This window comes from Carcharodon carcharias, chromosome 6, assembly GCF_017639515.1.
Source record: "Carcharodon carcharias isolate sCarCar2 chromosome 6, sCarCar2.pri, whole genome shotgun sequence".
NCBI lineage: Eukaryota > Metazoa > Chordata > Chondrichthyes > Lamniformes > Lamnidae > Carcharodon > Carcharodon carcharias.
Genome location: NC_054472.1, coordinates 46,509,428 through 46,530,992, shown reverse-complemented (window position 1 = coordinate 46,530,992; position 21,565 = coordinate 46,509,428). Strand labels below are relative to the sequence as shown.

The 21,565-nt window shown below is 40.8% G+C and overlaps 1 protein-coding gene across 4 annotated transcripts in view; it reads left to right on the top strand.

Moving 5' to 3' along the window:
• golga4 (golgin A4) overlaps window positions 1–21,565 on the top strand; it is a 223,169-nt gene that overhangs the window by 168,459 nt on the left and 33,145 nt on the right. For all 4 annotated transcript variants that reach the window (XM_041189612.1, XM_041189611.1, XM_041189610.1 and 1 more), the window contains 3 exons: window positions 7,228–7,349; window positions 17,381–17,511; window positions 19,195–19,305. In XM_041189612.1, the coding sequence (XP_041045546.1) occupies window positions 7,228–7,349; window positions 17,381–17,511; window positions 19,195–19,305 (364 nt within the window). The remainder of the gene's footprint in view (window positions 1–7,227; window positions 7,350–17,380; window positions 17,512–19,194; window positions 19,306–21,565) is intronic.

Genomic DNA, 21,565 nt, shown 5'->3' with positions numbered 1-21,565 from the left:
TGCTGATAACATAGGTTATCATTGTACTTCCCAGTACTCGATTGTTTGAAAGCCCTGCTGGCTTCCTGTTTCTCAGCTCATGCACTTAGACTATGTGCCAGTTCAGGATGTCTTCTGGTGGACTCGAATGAAAGTACTTTAAGGACGCTCTTCTACAGCCTCCTTAGAGTTGATTGTGATGTTTGTGTTTAATGTTTATTGCTATACAAAACCTGCCAGTAAGGTGTGCTATGTACCGGATGCATTGTGGTGGAGAATAAGGAATCAAGGACCTTTCTGTTTTTCATACTGGAAGTTGGAGTTCAGAAGCAGATAGCTGTTTGTGTATTCTTAATTGTTAAGAAGTGACAAAGCACTTCAAACGGTGACAAGGATGGAATCATCATTGTTAGAGGCTTTTCATCCAGCTATTGTGGACTTTGTAGTTCATGTTGAGCAAATGGAACAGTTTTTCATTGAGAATGAGATTGAAGAGGAAAAGCAGGCCTCAGTGTTTCTTAGGTATTGGAATGAAAAATTTCACTTTACTGAGAAATCTCATTGCTCCTGACAAGCCAGCATATAAAAGCTTTAAGGAGCTTGTGGAAGTTTTGAAAATGCACTTTAATCCCAGACCAGCAACTATTGCTGAGATATTCAAGTTTCACTGAAGAAAACAGCATGAAAGTGAGTCAGTTTCCCAGTTCCTCGCTGAGTTGAGAAAATTAGCCAAATATTGTGACTTTAAAGGTTACCTGGAAGAAGCGTTGTGTGATTGCTTGGTTTGTGGACTTAGAAACGAAAGAATTCAGCATAGTTTGTTAGCAGAGCAGGAGTTGACACTGAAGAAAGCATTCAAGATTGCACAGAGCATAGAAATTGCAGAGAAACAAGCTGGAGCAGTTTTCCACTTACAGGCTTCTGCATTATGCCCTATTCCATTACAGTGGTAACATGTTTGAAAGTGAGTATACCCTGACTTTGCTACTTTAACTTCGGCATTGTTAGATGTAACGTTTGTGTTTAATGTTTATGCTTTTTTGTAAAAGGAAATTTTAGTTCAAAAGAATAGTTATATAAAACCTGCCAGTGTGCTAAGGCCTGGATGTATTGTCCTCTGGTGGAGAATAAGGAATAAGGGAACCTTCTGTTTTTCAAACAGGAAGTTGGAGTTCAGAAGCAGATAGCTGCATGTGTATTCTTAATTGTTAAGAAGTGACAAAACACTTCACTGAATGCAACAAATCATCTGCCCCTTCATCATTTTGGGACAATTGCCTTCAAATCTGCTCAACGGCCCCCAAGTGCTCAGGTGGTGCAAAATGATCGGCTTGATCAGCGATCTTGCTCAGGGCCTTGAGCCCCTAGGTTATTCGGAGGGTTGGATTAGCTCTGGCAGGGCCTGCATGTTTTAAATTGTAAAGTACTTTTGTATACTGCCTCTCATGATGAAGGATGCAGATCTAAAGAGCTAGGATAGATTGCCCATTTTGGAAATGCTTCTTCATTCTTTGAACGATGCATATTCATTATAATCCCTCATAACTATCCTCTCAGACCCTGTTGATTTGTTTTTAATTTGGTTGGGAATTTTATTTGCAAAACTAGATTCAGTTCCAGTCAAAATGTGAAGGGTCCTGGGACTCTATACAATGCTTATCTGGCTACCAAACATTAATTTGTGTCAAAATAAACATTATTTAGGCATGCTTAGTACATGGTTTTCCCAGGTTCATTGAATCTGATTTAAATTACACTGACATAATTATCACTCAAAGAATGACTAATGCAAGATAGCGGAATTTATATTTGACTCTGTTTTGACTCATCAGTAGCACTCTCAGAGTCAGAAAGTCACGTGCTTGAAGCACTACTGCAGAAACTTAAGCACATCATCTATGGTGACTCTTTACAGTACTGTGGAAGTGCTGCAGTGTTAGAGATGCCAAATTTTAGATCAGACATAAAAACAAAGGCCCAGATTTTATTGGCATCACAATCAGTGTTTGCCCATGCTACTTTGATGGCTGGGTGGCGGGGTTGTTTGGAGTCGGGGCCACCAACTCTGGAAGCAGGCCTGAGGTGGGAATGGAGGCGGCTGGATGCAGAAGCTGGCAGATGAAAAGGCCCTCTTCCGTTCAATGGGACACCTGTCCATTTCTGTACCCAAGTGTCAGGCACCCTAGCCCTCACCCTGTACCCAGCCCCCTTTATGCCCTCATGCCCCATAAGCATCCTTCATATCTACTCATCCAATAGTCAGAGTGGACAGAGCTCAGGAGACCGATAGTAATACTAAGAACTTGAAATGTCAATGAAACTGCCAAAATAATCAGTCATTCAAAAGCTCTTCAAAACACTTATTCTGTTACCTGCCCTTAAAACTGCCAGTTAAACAAAGCACACAGTCCCCTTCATCTCTGTGTTAACATCCCCTGCTGCGTTAAATCTTGCTGAGCTTAGCCAAACATTCATAATGAGATTCCTTTGCACAACTACATAAACAAACCTTACAGAGCTCAATACAGTAGAGACTATGAGAAGTTCCACCTGTTCAAAGGCCCAGCAGATGGACTTTCAATCAAAGATGTCATCCAAATAAATACTGTTGCTACAAGAGCAAGTCAGAGGCTGGGAATTCTGTAGCAATCTCCTGACTCCCCAAAGCCTCCTACCATCTGCAAGGCACAAGTCAGGAGTGTTTAGAATACCTTCCACATGCTTGCAAATAGCACTTCAGCTATTTGGTGCTTGTTGAACTCAGCTTTAAAACAGTAATACTTGCTCTGTTATCCCACCTTTTATTATATGAACTGGTTATGACTTGAAGTAAAATTGCACATCTCATTGCTGAAGCCTAGCCAGTTTCGTGCTCAAGAATTGCATCTCTTTCACTGTTGGTTTCAAATTTTTCAACTCTTGCCCTTTAGGACCCCTGCATTTTCCAGGGGAAACTTCAATCCCATTATGCTTGGCTGAATTTGAATCCAGATTTTAGAAGTGAAAGTATAGTGCCTTAATCTAGCAATGTTCAGCCCTTGGGTGGCATGGCTATACATGTTGGTCTGTTCCTGAAGACCACAACTTTGAGTTTTGATTTTGGAATATTAACTATTATGTCTGTAGTGTTTCCAAGGTGCACTGATTTATGGCTTTAGATTTATCAGTACATAGAATTCAATTTATTCGATTTCAAATTGATGCACATGTTTAAATGAAGTTAGTCTGGCGGAAGCAGAGACGATCAATGATTTCAAAACAAAATTGGATTGACGTATTAAGAAAATAAACTTGCAGGGCCACAGGGATAGAACGGGGCAGTGTGAATAACTGGATTGCTGTACAGAGAGTCGGCATAGCCTTAATGGCCAATGCCTCCTTCTATAACAAAAACAAAACTACCTGGAAAAACTCAGCTGGTCTGACAGCATCTGCAGAGAGGAACACAGTTAACATTTTGATTCCAAATGACCCTTCAATAGAATTAAGTAAAAATAGAAGAGAGGTGAAATATAAGCTGGTTTAAGGTAGGGTGGGACAAGTAGAGCTGGATAAAGGGCCAGTGATAGGTGGAGATAACCAAAAGATGTCACAGACAAAAGGACAAAGAGGTGTTGACGGTGGTGATATTATCTAAGGAATGTGCTAATTAAGAGTAGAAAGCAGGACAAGCAAGGCACAGATAGCCCTAGTGGGGGTGGGGTGGGCTGAATGAATCGAAAAAAGCTAAAAGGTAGAAATAAAACAATGGATGGAAATACATTTAAAAATAATGGAAATAGGTGGGAAAAGAAAAATCTATATAAATTATTGGAAAAAAAGGGGGGGAATCGGAAAATGGGTGGGGATGGAGTAGAGAGTTCATGATCTAAAATTGTTGAACTCAATATTCAGACTGGAAGGCTGTAAAGTGCCTAGTCGGAAGATGAGGTGCTGTTCCTTCTGTTTGCGTTGAGCTTCACTGGAACAATGCAGCAGGCCAAGGATGGACATGTGGGCACGAGAGCAGGGTGGAGTGTTGAAATGGCAAGCAACAAGGAGGTCTGGGTAATGCTTGCACACAAACCGAAGGTGTTCTGCAAAGCGGTTACCCAGTCTGTGTTTGGTCTCTCCAAAGTAGAGGAAACTGCATTGGGAGCAACGAATGCAGTAGACTAAATTGAGGGAAGTGCAAGTGAAATGCTGCTTCACTTGAAAGGAGTGTTTGGACCCTTGGACGTTGAGGAGAAGGGAAGTAAAGGGGCAGGTGTTACACCTTCTGCGGTTGCATGGGAGGGGGTTGAGGTGTAGCGGGTGATGGAGGAGTGGACCAGGATGTCCCGGAGGGAACGATCTCTGCGGAATGCTGCCGGAGGGAGTGAAGGGAAGATATGTTTGGTGGTGGCATCATGCTGCAGTTGGCAGAAATGGCGGAGGATGATCCTTTGAATGCGGAGGCTGGTGGGTGATAAGTGAGGACAAGGGGGACCCTATCATGTTTCAGGGCAGGAGATGAAGGTGTGAGGGCGGATGCGTGGGAGATGGGCCAGACACGGTTGAGGGCCCTGTCAACCACCGTGGTTGGAAAACCTCGGTTAAGGAAGAAGGAAGACATGTCAGAGGAACTGTTTTTGAAAGTGGCATTGTCAGAATAGATGCGACGGAGGCGAAAGAACTGAGAGAATGGGATGGAGTCCTTACAGGAAGCGGGGTGTGAGGAGCTGTAGTCGAGGTAGCTGTGGGAGTCGGTAGGCTTGTAATGGATATTGGTGGACAGTCTATCACCAGAAATTGAGACAGAGAGGTCAAGGAAGGGAAGGGAAGTGTCGGAGATGGACCATGTGAAAATGATGTAGGGGTGGAAATTGGAAGCAAAATTAATAAATTTTTCCAGGTCCAGACGAGAGTATGAAGCAGCACCGAAGTAATCATCAATGTATCCGAGAAAGAGTTGTGGGAGGGGGCCAGATTAGGACTGGAGCAAGGAATGTTCCACATACCCCATAAAGGCATAGCTGGGGCCCATGTGGGTACCCATAGCCACACCTTTTATTTGGAAGAAGTGAGAGGACTTAAAGGAGAAATTGTTCAGTGTGAGAACAAGTTCAGCCAGACGGAGGGGAGTAGTGGTGGATGGGAATTATTTGGGCCTCTGTTCGAGGAAGAAGCGGAGACCCATCAGACCATCCTGGTGGGGGATGGAGATGTAGAGGGATTGGACATCCATGGTGAAGAGGAGGCGGTTGGGCCAGGGAACTGGAAATTATTGATATGATGTAGGGTGTCAGAGGAATCACGGATGTAGGTGGGAAGGGACTGGACAAGGGGAGAGAGAATGGAATCAGGATAGCAAGAAATGAGTTCCGTGGGGCAGGAACAGGCTGACACGATCGGTCTGCCAGGACAGTCCTGTTTGTGGATTTTGGGTAGGAGGTAGAAGCGGGCCGTTCGAGGTTGGGAGACTTATCAGGTTGGAAGCTGTGGAAGGAAGATCTCCAGAGGAGATGAGGTCAGTGACAGTCATGAAAACAATGGCTTCATGTTCAGTGGTGGGGTCATGGTCCAGGGGGAGGTAGGAGGAAGTGTCTGCGAGTTGACGCTCAGCCTCTGCGAGGTAGAGGTCAGTCTGCCAGACAACAACAGCACCACCCTTGTCAGCGGGTTTGATGACATTGTCGGGGTTGGACCTGAGAGAACGGAGTGCAGTAAGTTCAGAGAGAGACAGGTTAGAGTGGGTGAGAGTAGCAGAGAAATTGAGACGACTAATGTCACGCCGACAGTTCTCAATGAAAAGATAAAGAAAAGGTAAGAATCCAGAGGGAGGGGTCCAGGTGGAGGGAGAATATTGGAGGTGGGTAAAAGGATCCGTTGAACGAGGAGAGGACTTCTGCCCAAAGAAGTGAGCACGGAGACAAAAGCGGCGGAAGAAGAGTTCAGCACCGTGCCAAGCCCAAAATTCATTGAGATGAGGGCGTAAGGGTATGAAACCACGTCCTTTGCTGAGCACTGAACGTTCAGCGTCGGCGAGGAGAAGGTCAGGGGGTATCGTGAATACACAGCCGGGCCTGGGATTGAAAGACGGGATGGGGACAGAGGGACAGGCAGGGGTAGAGGGTCCTGGATGTGTGTTGGTGTCGATGAGTTGTTGGAGCTTGCGTTCCTTTGCATCTTGTTGAGGTGTCGAATGAGGCGAAGAATAAAATGAAACTGGGGGCATGCGCAGCTTCGAAAAAGGGTGCGGCGGTGCTGCTGGTGGGAGAGGTCGAGTATTTTCATGTAGCGGCGCATGGCACTGAGTGTGGATCTCAAAATGCGACGAGAACAGCAGTCCGAGGAGCGTTGTATGTCCCAGAAATACCTGTAATGCTGGGTAGGTTCGAAACATGAGGGATGGAACTTCAATTCAAACCCACGTGGGGTAAGTCGAAGGTGGAGACAGTCACTGAGGAAGGAAATATGGCTGTGAAAGCGGGTTTTAGTAAACACCTTGTCAAACACCAAGAGAGAAATGGAAAGCAAGGAAGGTGAACAAGGCAAAAGAGAGATACGAAAATCCTGACGGAGAGAAGAGCAATACAGAAGCTTCTATGACTGTTAATTAGTGAATTTTGATTCAACCAGTTAATGACTTCCACCCACATCACACGTTATGTAAGTATTAGTTCTATGACCTAAAAAATCAAAAGCAAGGACGTTCAAATAGAGCAATCTAACATTGGCACCAGCCATAAATGGTGAAAACTTGTTTTTGACCAGTTTAAGTGGTCATTATATTTGCTAATCCTTCATTTTATTTACTTAGTCTTCTTCGTTCTGTCTGAATAGGTAAAAAGTTATTACTGAGGCCACAATTTTATTGCAAGGCAAACTGGAAGTATTGTTTTTATTCTTTCATGGGATGTTGCCCATCCTTAATTGCCCTTGAAAGGTGGTGGTGAGCTTCTTGAACCTTTGCAGTCAATTTTGTATCTGTAGCACTTTGGTAGAACTGAGTGATTTGCTAGGCCATTTCAGAGGGCATTTGAGAGTCAGCCACAATGCTGTTGGTCTATAGTCACATGCAGACCAGACCAGGTAAGAATGGCAGGTTTTCTTCCTAAAGGACATTGGTGAAGTAGAGGGATTTTACAACAATTGATGATAGCTACAGAGTACCATTGATGATACCAGATTTATTCATTAATTGAATTCAAGTTCCACCAGCTGCAATGGTGGGATTTGAACCCTAGTTGAGCTAATTTTGCTGATAACAATTGTTTTTGTTTACAGGCTGGAACTGGAGGATCTGCAGCTGAAACACAATTCCACTCTCAAACAGTTAATGCGAGAATTCAATACACAGCTAGCTCAGAAAGAACAAGAGCTAGATATATCCATCAAAGAGGCTATTAGTAAGTACAATCACAAGAAGTGATTTTGAATATATTTATTTACCAAAAGCATAATGTTGTATCATCTTTCAGTAGATATATCTATTTGTTATAATCTTCTTGTCCTTATCTTTTCATTTGAAGTTTTTCCACTGAAAATTCAATCCATTTGCAAGGGTTACAGATTTAATGTGGTTATCAAGCAATGAAATGGGCTCCGTAACAAGTATTTTACAGAAAGCTCATATACTGTTTCTTTTGTAACTAATCATTAGGAAGTTTGTTGGCCATTCAGTCTACCTGCTTTAAAAGGAAGGCAGATGGAGTGTAATAATTTTTTTTTGTATTTGTGTGGGATGTGGGTGTCGCTGGCTAGGCCAGCATTTATTGCCCATCCCTAATTGCCCTTGACAAGGTGGTGATGGGCTGCCGCCTTGAACTGCTGCACCCACAGTACTGTTAGGGAGGTGGTTCCAGGATTTTGACACAGTGACAGTGAAGGAACGGCAATATATTTCCAAATCAGGATGGTATGTGGCTTGGAGGGGAACTTGCAGGTGGTAGTGCTGCCATGTATCTTCTGCCCTTGTCCTTCTCGATGGTAGTGGTCGTGGGTTTGGAAGGTGCTGTCTGAGGAGACTTGCTGAGTTGTTGCAGTACGTCTTGTAAGAACATCAGAAATAGGAACAGAAATAGACCATTCGGCCCCTTGGGCATGCTCTGCCATTCAATACGATCATGGCTGATCATCTTGTGTTTCGATTTCCACATTCCCATCTAACCCTGATAGTCTATGATTCCGTTGCCTAACAAGAATCTATCTACCTCTGCCTTAAAAATATTCAATGACCCCGCCTCCATCAACTTCTGAGGCAGAGTGTTCCAAAGCCGCACAACCCTCTTGAGAGAAAAAAATTCTCCTCATCTCTGCCTTAAAAGGGCGACCCCTAACTTTAAAACAGTGACCCCTAGTTTTGGACTCACCCACAAGAGGAAATATCCTTTTGGCATCTACCTTGTCAAGGCTGTTCATGATCTTGTATACTTCAATCAAATCACCCCTCAGTCTTCGAAACTCCAGTGGAAATAATCCCAGTCTGTCCAACCTTTCCTCATAAATCAACCCATTCATTTTATGTTCAATCCTCCTCGTAATAAAGGATAGCATTCCATTAGTAGATGGTACATACTGCTGCTACAGTGCGTTGGTGGTGGAGGAGCTGAATGTTTGTTGGTGGTGTGCCAATCAAGCGGGCTGCTTTGTCCTGGATGGTGTCAAGCTTCTTGAGTTTTATTGGGGCTGCACTCATCTTGGCAAGCGGAGAGTATTCCATCACACTCCTGACTTGGGCCTTGTAGATGGTGGACAGGCTTTGGGTGGGTCGCGGGGTTGGTTTCAGGAGGTGAGTTACTCGCTGCAGGATTCTTAGCCCCTGACCCTGCTCTTGTCGCCACAACATTTATATGGCTATTCCAGTTTCTGGTCAATGGTTAGCCCCAGAATGTTGAAAGTGGGGGATCCAGCAATGGTAATGCCAATGAATGTCAAGGGGGCGATGGGTTAGATTCTCTCTTGATGGAGGTGGTCATTGCCTGGCACTTGTGTGGCGTGAATGTTACTTGCCACTTGTCAGTACAGGCCTGGATATCGTCCAGGTCTTGCTGCATTTGGACATGAATTGCTTCAGTATCTTGAGGAATTGCGAATGGTGCAGAACATTGCGCAATCATCAGTGAACATCCCCACTTCTGACCTTGTGATGGAAGGTAGGTCATTCATAAAGCAGATGAAGATATTTAGGCTTAGGACAATACCCTGAGGAACTCCTACAATGATGTCCTGGAACTGAGATGATCGACCTCCAACAACCACAATCATCTTCCTTTGTGCTACTCATGACACCAACCAGTGGAGAGTTTTCCCCTTTATTCCCATCGACTCCAGTTTTCTAGGGCTCCTTGATGCAATACTCAGTCAAATGCTGCCTTGATCCAAGGGCAGTCACTCTCACCTCACCCATGGAGGTCAGAATTAAACTTCTGTTTGTTTCAATCCAAACTGAAGCAATTGAGGACAAAATCAAACCTCCTTTTCTAGTTTTCTTTATTTGTATTGCTGTTAACACAATACAAAAACGCAAGAATTAGGAGCATGAGTGGGCCATTCCACCCTTGAGTCTGCTCCACCACTTGATAAGATTACAGCTGATTTGATTGTGGCCTTAACTCCACCTTCCTGTCTGCTCCCCATTACCTTTGACTCCCTTATTGATCAAAAATCTAACACAGTCTTTAATATATTCAATGACTCAGCCTCTACTGCTTTCTGGGGAAGAGATTTTCACAGACTAATGACCCTCTGAGTGAAAAAATTCTCCTTACCTCAGTCTTAAATGGGAGACCCCAAATTATTAAACTTTGTCCCCTAGTTCTATACTCTCCCACAAGGGTAAACATCCATTCTTTCTAGTCCACTCAGAATCTTATTTATTTCAATAAAATCCCTCCTCATTCTTCGAAACTCTAATGCGTATAAGCCCAAGCTGTTCAACTTTTCCTCACAAGATAACTTCTTCATCCCAGGAATCAGTCGAGTGAACCTTCTCTGAACTGGTTCCAGTGTAATTATAGCCTTTCTTAAGTAAGCAGACCAGAACTGTACACAGTACTCCAGATGCATTCTGTCTAAGTACAGCTGCAACACTTACCTACATATATTCTCAATTCCCCTTGCAATAGATGCCAACATTCCATTCCCCACCCCCACCCCCAATCAATTGCTGCACTTGCATACCAATTTTTTGTGATTCATAAACCAGGACACCAATATCCCTCTGTACCACTGAGTTCTGTAGTCTCTCTCTATTTAAATAATATGCTGCTTTTCTATTCTTCCTGCCAAAGTGGGCAAGTTCACATTTTCCCACATTATATTCCATCTGCCAAATTTTTGCCCACTCAGTTAACCTATCTATGCCCCTTTGCAGACACCTTATATCCACTTCACAACTTCCTTTCCTACCTATCTTTGTATCATCAGCAAATTTAGCAACCATACATTCGGTCCCTCTGGCAGTCATTGATATAGATTGTAAATAATTTAAGGCTCCAGCAGTGAGCACTGTGGAACTCTACTAGTAACAGATTACCAACTCAAAAAAATGACCCATTTATCCCTACTGTTTGGTTCCTGTAGCTAACCAATCCTCTATTCATGCTAATATATCACCATCTATACCATGACCTCTTATTTTCTATAGTAACCTTTGATGTGGCACCTTGTTGAATGCCTTTTGGAAATCCTAATACACCACATCCACAAGTTCCCCTTTATCCACCTTGTTTGTTACTTCTTCAAAGAACTCTAAATTTGTCAAACATGATTTCCCTTTTACAAAACCATGTTGACTCTGCCTGATTATATTATGATTTTATAAATGTCCTGCTATTACCTCCTTAATAATGGATTCTAGCATTTTCCTTATGACAGACAGTCGGCTAACTGGCCTGTAGTTTATTGCTTTCTGTCTGTCTCCTTTCTTGAACAGAGGTGTTGCATTAGCAAATCCACCGAGACCTTTCTAGAATCTAGGGAACTTTGGAACATCTCAACTAATGCATCTACTATCTCTGCAGCCACTTCTTTTAAGACCCTAGGATGAGAGCCATCTGTTCCTGAGGACTTGTCAAACTTTATTTCTAATAGTCTTCCCAGTGCCTTTTCCTTAGTAATTGTGATTATTTTAAGTTCCTCGTTCCCTTTCACCTCAATTTTCAAGTATTCTTTGTACATTTTTGTGCCTACTGCAGTGGAGACAGACACAAAACGCCTGATCAATGCTTCTGCCATTTCCTTGTTTCCCACTTTTAATTCTCTAATCTCACCCTCTAAGGGTTACTCCTTTTCTTTTCTAAATACTTGTAGGAACTGTTAGTGTTTTTATATTTCTAGCTAGCTTTCTCTGATATTCTAAATTCACCCCCCTTTTTCTAAAGTCATTTTGTTGATTTCTAAAATCTATTCAATCTTCTAACCTACCATTAAGCTTCATGGTATTGTATGCTTTTTCTTTCAATTTGACATTATCCTTAACTTCCTGAGTTAACCAGGAATGGTGCATCCTTCTTGTAGTCTTTCTTTCTCAATGGAATATGTTTTTGCTGAGTGTTATGGAATATCTCCTTAAATGTCTGCCACTTTTTCTCTACTTTCCTACCTTGTAACCTATTTTCCCAGTTCACTTCAGCCAACTCTTGTAATTACCTTTTTTTGAATTTAAGACACTAGTCTTCGATCAACATTTCTCACCCTCAAACTGAATATGAAATTCATTTATGTTATGATCACTGTTGCCTTGAGGCTCCTTTACTATGACGTCATTGGTTAATCCTGTCTCATTACACATTACCAGGTCAAAAACAGCCTGTACTCTGGTTGGCAGTAGAACATATTGTTCTAAGAAATAGTCCAGAATACACTCTACGGCAATGGTAGGCTGGCAGAAGAGTTCAATCTGATTCTTCCAATCTAGATGAACACTACAATCATCCATGGTTATCTTACAAGCCCCCACTATTTCTTCCTGTATACTATGTCCTACAACATAGCTAATGTTAGGGGGCCTATAAACTATGCCCACATGTGACTTCTTACCTTTGCTATTTCTTATCTGTAATCAAAATGATTCAACATCTTGATCTTCTGAACTAAGGTAGTCTCTCACTACTGTACTAATGTAACAGTAAAGGGAGACCACATGGTGAAGTAAGCAGGGTTTATTGAACAATATACCATTATACAGTGCTATTGTGTGAAATGTAGAGCATAAGACGGACATTACAGGGCATTTTTTACTGAGTGGAAATCCAAAATAGCTTCAGAGAATATCTTTTTTATGCCACTTGGGAGCTTTCTCACCTCTGAGCGAGGAGGTTGTTGGTTCAAGTCCCCTCCTGGGCTTGAACACCAAAATCAAAGCTGACACTCCAGTATATTACTGTGGGAGGTCCTGCACTGTTGAAGGTGTTGTCTTTTAGATGAGGTGTTAAACTGAGGACATCTCTGCAGCCAAGGGTGGATGTGAAAGATCCCATGACAAAGCGTACGGAGAAGAATAGGGAGGCTATCCCGGTGTCTAGGCCAATATTTATCCCTCGAGCAACATCACAAAAAATGATCTTCGGGTCACTATCCCAATGCTATTTGTGGGAGCTTGCTGTGCGAATTGGCTGATAAGTTTTCTACATTGCAACACTTCAAAAGTACTTCATTGGATATAAAGTACTTTTTCTGGTCATGCAAGGTCATAAATGCAAATCTTTCTTTATCTGCTCAATCCTGAACAATCCATGATATGTGGTGCTGGGATAACTAAAAAGTTGAGGGAAAATTAATGAAAAAGGGTGGAAAAATTAACATTGAATATAGATTGTATAATTAGGGATATCTTTCTGGGTAATAAAAATGTTTATCCTTATGAGCAGTATATAATTCATCACCATGAATAAGGTGAAAACCCTAGTTTTGTTTTATTGGTGGAAGTTAAAATTGTCTGAACTTTCTACTGGTCGTTTCAGTAAATCATTTTCCTGTAGAATTTAAGACACTAGTCTTAGAATTAAAGCTTCCTTATCTGAACATATGAAATGGACTCGTGATGAGTAATCGCAATGCATAGTTAAAAATTCTGTAGCTTCATTTATCAGAGAGTGGTCACTGAAGTAAATATATTTCAATATGCCAAACTCACAGGATATACATACATGTTTCCCTTTTTCTCGTCACCTAACTGACAGCCAATTACGTGACCTCCATCAGTTTAGCCTCTAGATTTGGCAGAGGTAGCTGCCTTGATGTGGGAAGTAATGCTAATTTTAGTTTATTCCACTAATATTGGATCCACCAGCACCATTGACCAATACAAGTTGAGATGAATCAAAGGGTCTTACATAAGATCACCCTTAAGCCTTTCCCTCAGCAGCTTGAGTATAAGCAAGAGCAATATTCTGAACCTGGTATATGTATCTTCATCCACAAATTAAGCACTCATCAAAGAAAAGAAAAGCCCCCCTTAAGGGATCTCAAAGGTGCTTTGGGTCCAACCTCATGACCCTAAGTGTTAGCAGGGACAAAATTCTGGAAGCTAAACTGATCACCTTTAAGCCATAGCTTTGCAGATTTTTCCTCAATTGCTACCTGGCCTGTTGTTGAGATACAGTAGGACTTTGGTCAGTTGAATATTGAGAAACTATTTCCTCTGGGTAACTGGCAATGAGGAATTATCAATTTAAAGTTGTTCAAAAAAGCATGAGGTGAGGGAATGAGAGACATTTGTTCACATAGGATTATAGGAACATGGAAAGCTTTGTAACAAGGATTGGTTGAGGTAAAGGTCATTGTATTATTTACAGAAAAGTATATAAACATTTGAGGCATAGGAAAAGACTGGGCTGAAGCAAGAATAAAGAGCAGTGGATTTGATTCTAGATTGCTCCTACAAACTGGCGGCAGCCACGGGGCAAGACAAAAGGTTCCAACATATTTCTACAAGTCATTGTCCCATTTCATACACAGAGTTTGTACCACTTCCCTTGGACCTCTTTCATAATCCTGGTTCGTTAACTCCAAGCACCTCTGATGTTTTTTCCAGGTACCATAGGTCCAGTGGCATTACTTCTATGCCACTGGACCTAAGAAGTAATAGAAACAGAGATTTGTGTCAAGAAATGTTGTGGAGAATTTATTATCATGAAAGCTGGGTTCATGTGATCCAACCAAATTTGCCTAGCCATGACACACTTCTCTTCATAATAGATACGGCAGAGCCCATGTTGATAACATTGCCTGGGTTTGGACATTTCCTCAGCAGTCTATATTTCCCCATGATTAGTCACCTCAGGCAAAAATCTATCCAGGAAGTAAGTAGATGCTATGCTGCAAAGCTTCAGTTTCCATCAACAACGTATCTAAGGGCTTCTAAGAAAGGTAGCTAAGCATATTTCAATCCAAATGAGCATCTAACCCATGTATAAAAACAAAAAAACTGCGGATACTGGAAATCCAAAACAAAAACAAAAACAGAATTACCTGGAAAAACTCAGCAGGTCTGGCAGCATTGGCGGAGAAGAAAAGAGTTGACGTTTCGAGTCCTCATGACCCTTCGACAGAACTTGAGTTCGAGTCCAAGAAAGAGTTGAAATGTAAGCTGGTTTAAGGTGTGTGTGTGGGGGCGGAGAGAGAGAGAGAGGTGGAGTGGGGGTGTGGTTGTAGGGACAAACAAGCAGTGATAGAAGCAGATCATCAAAAGATGTCAACAACAATAGTACAAAAGAACACATAGGTGTTAAAGTTAAAGTTGGTGATATTATCTAAACGAATGTGCTAATTAAGAATGGATGGTAGGGCACTCAAGGTATAGCTCTAGTGGGGGTGGGGAGAGCATAAAAGATGTAAAAAAAAAATTATTTTTTATTTTTTCTTATATAATGGAAATAGGTGGGAAAAGGAAAATCTATATAATTGGGAAAAAAGAAAAGGAAGGGGGAAACAGAAAGGGGGTGGGGATCTTTTATGCTCTCCCCACCCCCATTAGAGCTATACCTTGAGTGCCCTACCATCCATTCTTAATTAGCACATTCGATTAGATAATATCACCAACTTTAACTTTAACACCTATGTGTTCTTTTGTACTATTGTTGAAATCTTTTGATGATCTGCTTCTATCACTGCTTGTTTGTCCCTACAACCACACCCCCACTCCACCTCTCTCTCTCTCTCTCTCTCCGCCCCCCACACACACACCTTAAACCAGCTTATATTTCAACTCTTTCTTGGACTCGAACTCAAGTTCTGTCGAAGGGTCATGAGGACTCGAAACGTCAACTCTTTTCTTCTCCTCCGACGCTACCAGACCTGCTGAGTTTTTCCAGGTAATTCTGTTTTTGTTTTTGATCTAACCCATGTCTTGGGTTGAAAAGCAGGATTTTCCTAAGGGGCTTATTACCCTATCAAGGAAAGCAGAAACTTTAGGGCCTATTTTAACTTGAAATGTTGGTGATTTGAGACGGTGATCCTAAAATTAGAGTGTACAATTTCTGCCTCATTCTTCATTTTGAGTTTGCATAGAAGTATTCACTGCATGCTCCACCCAGTTGCACCCCCAGGTGATAAAGTAGAGAAGGCTTGGAAGGTAATTACAGAATTGTTTTTATGAGGCCAGTAGGAGCAGGATTGCTCAATCATCCAGGCCTCTCAAATATGCTGTGGGCCACTGCCACCTGAGGTTCCCCACTCACAATTGCTATCTTCTCTGGGCCAGATTGTTTGCCGAGTAGTTCAGATTACAGGCTGCCCAATACTGTGCCACCCATAGCTGCTGAGCTGCAGCAGGATGCCCATTTGGAGTGACAGCTTCCCAACAGCTTGGTTATTGAGTCTAGTCCTTGAAATGGCTTGGCCATTCTGTTGGAAAGTGCAGGTGTGTTTTTCACCCATTAGCTGCCTGTTTCATTGCTGAAGTTAAGATCTCTACTTAACATTCTCCTTTGCCATCAACTGATTCCTTGCCATTGCCAACAGTAAGCTAGGATTATCATCTCTATTTCTAGGCACATTCAGGGACTTGGTTTTTCTCCAGGCAATTCAAAGATTTACCAAAGTCAGATTAACAAAGACTGAAAAAGTCATATGGACTCAAAATGTTTACTGTTTCTCTCTCCACAGATGCTGCCAGACCTGCTGAGTTTTTCTAGCATTTTATTTCAGATTTCCAGCATCTGCAGTATTTTGCTTTTATTTAATAATGAAGAATATCTTATTAGGGCTATTTTGTGTGGTTAGGAATACTTGGGGTTCTGCTCCTGTTTCCATTTTGAAGGGTGAGTTCAGAACGATTGCCCTGCTGCAGATTCTCCAAACTTGATCAAGGTGAAATTCTGTTTTAGAATTTGGCCACATGTCTGGGTAGTAGAATTTTCCATTCTGAGGTAAAGAGATTTCATGCTTGTCTGAAACTGGATGGTCATTTAGTTTGTGTGCCTTCAATCTGAAAAGTAAGTGTAGCTATAGGTTCTGAGTTCATAACAAACTAGAATGTATCCAACGGTGTGAAATTGGAGCTAGATTTCAGCAAGTGGAGGTAGTGGAGGTGCTTCTGTGTTTTTGCCTGATTAACTTCTACTTCATTCTGATGCTACATGTTAGCTCTATCTGTATATCATTGTCCTGTAGGTAAATCTCCTTGATATTTTTGTTACTGCCCAAGAAGTTACTGCAGGTTTCCAGGAATGTTTCCACTTTGAAAGCTGCAAGTTTTGTGCACTGGTGTAAGGAGCCATGTTTTAATATTTTGATGAAGAGTCATACGGACTCGAAACATTAACTCCGTCTTCCTCTCCACGGATGCTGTCTGACCTGAGTTTTTCCAGCAATTTTTGTTTTTGTTTTAATATTTTAAGTTGTGTCTAGAAACCCTGTTTTCACAAATGTGATGGCCTAGGGAATCCCTGCGGGTTGTGTGCTTTCAAAGAGATGTATTCTTAAATGGATATTATCCTTAATTGATTTCCACCCCATGAGATGGAACAAATTCGTTACTTTAGATTGAAATTTAGCTGCAGAGCATATTTGTGGTGAAGTAATCTTCATTTTGCCCCACCTTCTCTGACTGGTGGTGGGTTACTGGTCCTGGATATCTCAACCCTCTTTTACCTCAGCTAAATAGTTATTCTTCATATGTGACCCTATGAGGAGTATGTATAGTTTATTTGACCCTGGAGATCCAGTCTTCAGCCACATAAATGCCCTTGCACTCAAAATCTTTCTTGACCCAAACAAGAGTGGGGTCAGTTGAGATTTGTTAACTTTGTACATATCATGGTCAATTCTCTGACCTTGTTTGCTTTTACGAATCAATGCCATACTGGTTGGTACATTTACATGTCATGTTCAGGCTGCAAATTCAGTGGCTTTGTAGCTTAAGTTGTGTAATCATACACTATTTGATATATAAGCTGAAGCATGGTAATTCAGATAAATTTATTTACTTGCCCAGGCAAAGCCCAGGAAGTGGAGGCAGAGCTACTGGAAACCCACAAGGAGGATGTTAACCAGCTGTATCGCAAGATAGCTGAAAAGGATGATTGTCTACAAAGGACAGCAAAAAAGTATGAAGAGATTTTGCAGGTACTTGATGCCAGTGTGGGAACGATTACGTTTCTGATTGTTCAGCAATGTCATCTGTCTGGACAAATTGAATTATACTAATGTTAATAACACAGGAATTTAAAATTCATAAAATGTATCTGATTGTTTGCTATTTTGTGTTCAGAATTGCATTTTGGAGGTTGAGAGAAAAGCTAGTAATTAAATGTGAATAAGAGTTTATTATGGTGTGGAAGTACTAATGCATATGGTTGTGAAAGAGAAGTACGGTCAACTTCATTTCAACTATGGCCATATGGAGCTCACAAACAAGCACATGAGATCATAGCTTATCAGAGGCCGTACCAGGTACTAACCATTCTTTATGTATAATGTTACTTCTTAACATCAGCCCTGAGCTGGTCATTCCCCAGTTTTAATCAACACCTCATTGTCCTGCAACCACAGTTAACTATGAAATAGTGCTTTTCCATCCTGCTTCATGTACACATATTTTATAATGTCTGCAGTCCTTCAATTCCTTTTAAGGCTAAAGAGTTCAATTTTTTGATCTCTACCTCATAACTCAGTCCTCTGATAATAAGCATCAGTCTTATGGTACTTGTTTGCATCACTTCCAGATTTTGAATATGCTGCAGTTATCAGAAATATTTAAGATAGAACTTTGTCAGCACACTAAGGTTTCAGCATGATGGCTACAAACTTCTACTCCAATAAATTTGACAATATGGCGCAGTCTCGTTTTGGATTGTTAGTTGTTGCTCTGCAGTGACTGGCCAGTGTTGTCTAATATCTCTCAGCTAGCTTGTTTGATGCTATTAATTATGTACCCTTCATCTGTTTCTAAAACTTGCACTTTTCTATATTGACTTTCATCTACCCTCATTCTATCCTTTTTTTAAATTTTGTCTAGGTCTTCCTGATTCCTTAGGTGTTTCAATAGACTTTACTGCTGTGCCCTGTTTATTTTAATTTGTAAATTTGGCCAGATTGCATTGTGCTTCTAACCCTAGTTCATTTCTGTAGATAGGAGGCAATAGGGGACAAATGATTGCTAGGGTGCTTGACTCAGTCAAGACCCACCTCCCTCCATCACCCTTAGTTAATACCTACAACTTTATTTCTTGCAGCCAATTTCTTATGCATCGCCAAGTTTTACCTCGGTTGTTCTTCCATTCACACCAGGGGAAGACTATACAGTGAGAGATTAGTTGTTTTGAGGTTTCATTCTATTGTAAATATTCCCAATGGAAACCTGGATAGTCTACAATAGGATTCGAGATAGCATTACGTTTGAATTGAGATTTTGCATACACATGACAGAACCAGACATAGTATTTGTCAAAGGAACTGGCCAAGTCATTTTCTGTATTGAATGAAAGGCAAGGAAAAGGTCCAAGAAATGTTTAAGTCTCATACGATTTTCTTTAGTTGATGTAGCAGATTTGGCCAGTGTAAGAATTAGCCAATGATTCCAGATAGGTGTACTTCTCTGCAGGCTAACAGCCAGGATATACAATGTCAGTTTTCCTGTAAAGAAACTTAGTACTTTATCAAAGAATAACTCAACATCTGCACTGAGTTCTTAAACCTGGTGCTGTTCTCACCTTTATCTTTCTTTCTCTACTCCTATTCTCCAAGAGATGGTAAAATGTGTTTGAATAAATGTGATTGTAACTTAACAATAATTGTGGCATTTTTAAGTCTCGAGAAGAAGAAATGACTGCAAAGGTGACTGAGGTGCAGATGCAACTAGAGAAGTTACGAGCCCAACATCAGCTGCTACTGAATGAGGAAAGTCAGAATATGGAGCAGGTAATGTGACTAAAAATTATTATGAATAAGCACTATAAATGAACAGTACAAATTAATCAAAACTAGTGCTGCGACATAAAATATTTATAAGCTCTGCTGCTCTGGATTACTTGGCATACCTGCTGATTTATGCAACATAGGAAAGGTCAATAACACAAACTAAGCATAAAATGACAATATATCAAGCTGAAGTTTTTTTAAGAAAGAATGTAAAAAGAGAGAATAATAATTTTTAAAAATCATCCATATGTTATGACGTGGCAAATGATGTATGCCAGGCGGACCAAGTCCACAAGAGAAACTTGGTCACGCTATCATCACAGATTTGCAATTTGTATTTATTACGAGATGATGTGTCCATTGAATTCAGAAGTATTGAGTCCACCAAGACTTTTAAAGATTTTAAAAATTAAATTTAAATATTTATTACCAAAATAAAAGATTTCAAGCACATATATAAGACTACAATTACTACTATAAGAAATCCTAAAATTCCTAATTGACCTGACTCCCAGTAACATACCCTCTGTAAGGCAACAGTCCAAAGTAGATTTTAGATTTAAAACAAAAACCCACTTGACAGTGAAATTCTGAATGGCTTCTCCAACTTCAGTCACTTTACATAGCAGAATGACGCACAAATGGCTGGAGGCTTCTTGAAGGCCGTTTCACACACTTCTGTTAGATTTTACATGGCCCTCTCCTCTCATAGCCTTTCATTCTCCTTTATATATGTTTCTCTTTCTTTAATATGTAAATTATATTGTTCCTTATGTCTTTGAAACTATATCTTTCTCATAATTTAAAGACTTTCATGTTGCCAACCTTTGGGAAAAATAAACACTCTCCTTAGCCTTGTTTATTTAACTAGTTGTAAACAGACTAACATGCCTTTGAAATCCAGTCAATCTCTTCATTTATCTAAATATACAAATTCCCTTCACATTTTTTAAAGCTGGGTGGCTTTCTGTTTTTATGAAATGCTCCATTTTATGGGCGTTTTTTGCGATTTCTTTAAACTATACTTATTCAAAAAAAGACATAGGGCTGGGATTTGAGCCATACGTTCTGCACCTTTCACAAGCCCTGCTGGTTACACTGACTTCTAATTAAATTCGTAGAGATTCCAGCATACAAAGAGTCTGTTCAGCCCATCAAGCCTGTGTCAGCTCTCTGTGGAGCAATCTAGTCACTGCTATTACTCTGCTCTATCCCTGGAGCCCTGTGAATTTATTTCCTTCAAGTTCCTATCTAATTTCTCTTTGAAATAAGTGATCATCTCTGCTTCCACCATTTTCTTCCCAGAGTTCTTACTTTCCAGTGGATGCTAACGAGACACTCAATAAACTTCAGTGTAAGTTGCCATCACTGTAGCGATTCATCAAAATTTAGGCCAATTTTGCTGGTGGTTACTTGCACTGAATTCTGAGAATCTCATAAGCATACACTGGTATGTAAAGCAAGCAGAAATAGGTGTTACCAATCAGGCATTTTTTTATAGCATCAGTTAAGGTTTGAAGCCATCGAACTATCATTTCTGCATAATCAACACAGCATATTAAAGAAAATGCAAATACAGAAGCTTTTTTCTTAAATGGAACAGATTTTGATGCCTTGAAAGCAGTATTCAAAGATGTTGTAAAAAGAAAGCAGGTTTCATGAAAGAGTAGGAAAAACTCGCTGTAAAAATTCAGCTATTATGACTATGTGACCTGCTGTGTAGATAATGCCATTTAAGATTGGCATTAATGCAAGGAAATCACAAATACTGATCTTTTCTATGGGGGAAGGCAGTGCTATATTAATGCGCTGAGTGGGTTTCAGCGGTTATTATTCTGAAGGGGCATAAATTATTGCATAAATTTGACTGTAATAAAGTTCTGATGTAAATTAAGTAAGCCATTTTGGCATGATTTTCCTTGGAAAGCCTTATGCCATTGTGCCAAAAATTGAGGAAATTCTGTCCTGATTATGATTTGCAGAAACAGTATGTTTTTCGCCTTCTACTTTTATGTGCTATAAGTTGTTTTCTTTTTAATAATGTGACTTACATGAAAATGCTGAACAAGCTTATATTATTGGGATATTAGCATAGGGATTGTGTTATTGGTCTAGTAATCCAGAGGCCTGAACTGCTACTGAATTTTCCCATGGACTTCGGAGCCCCAATGTTGGGACTAAATGGACATTCTGAGACCTATAGCTTGTTCTATTAAGGACCTTGTGGCGGAACGTGCAGCATTATATTCCTCCCAGATGC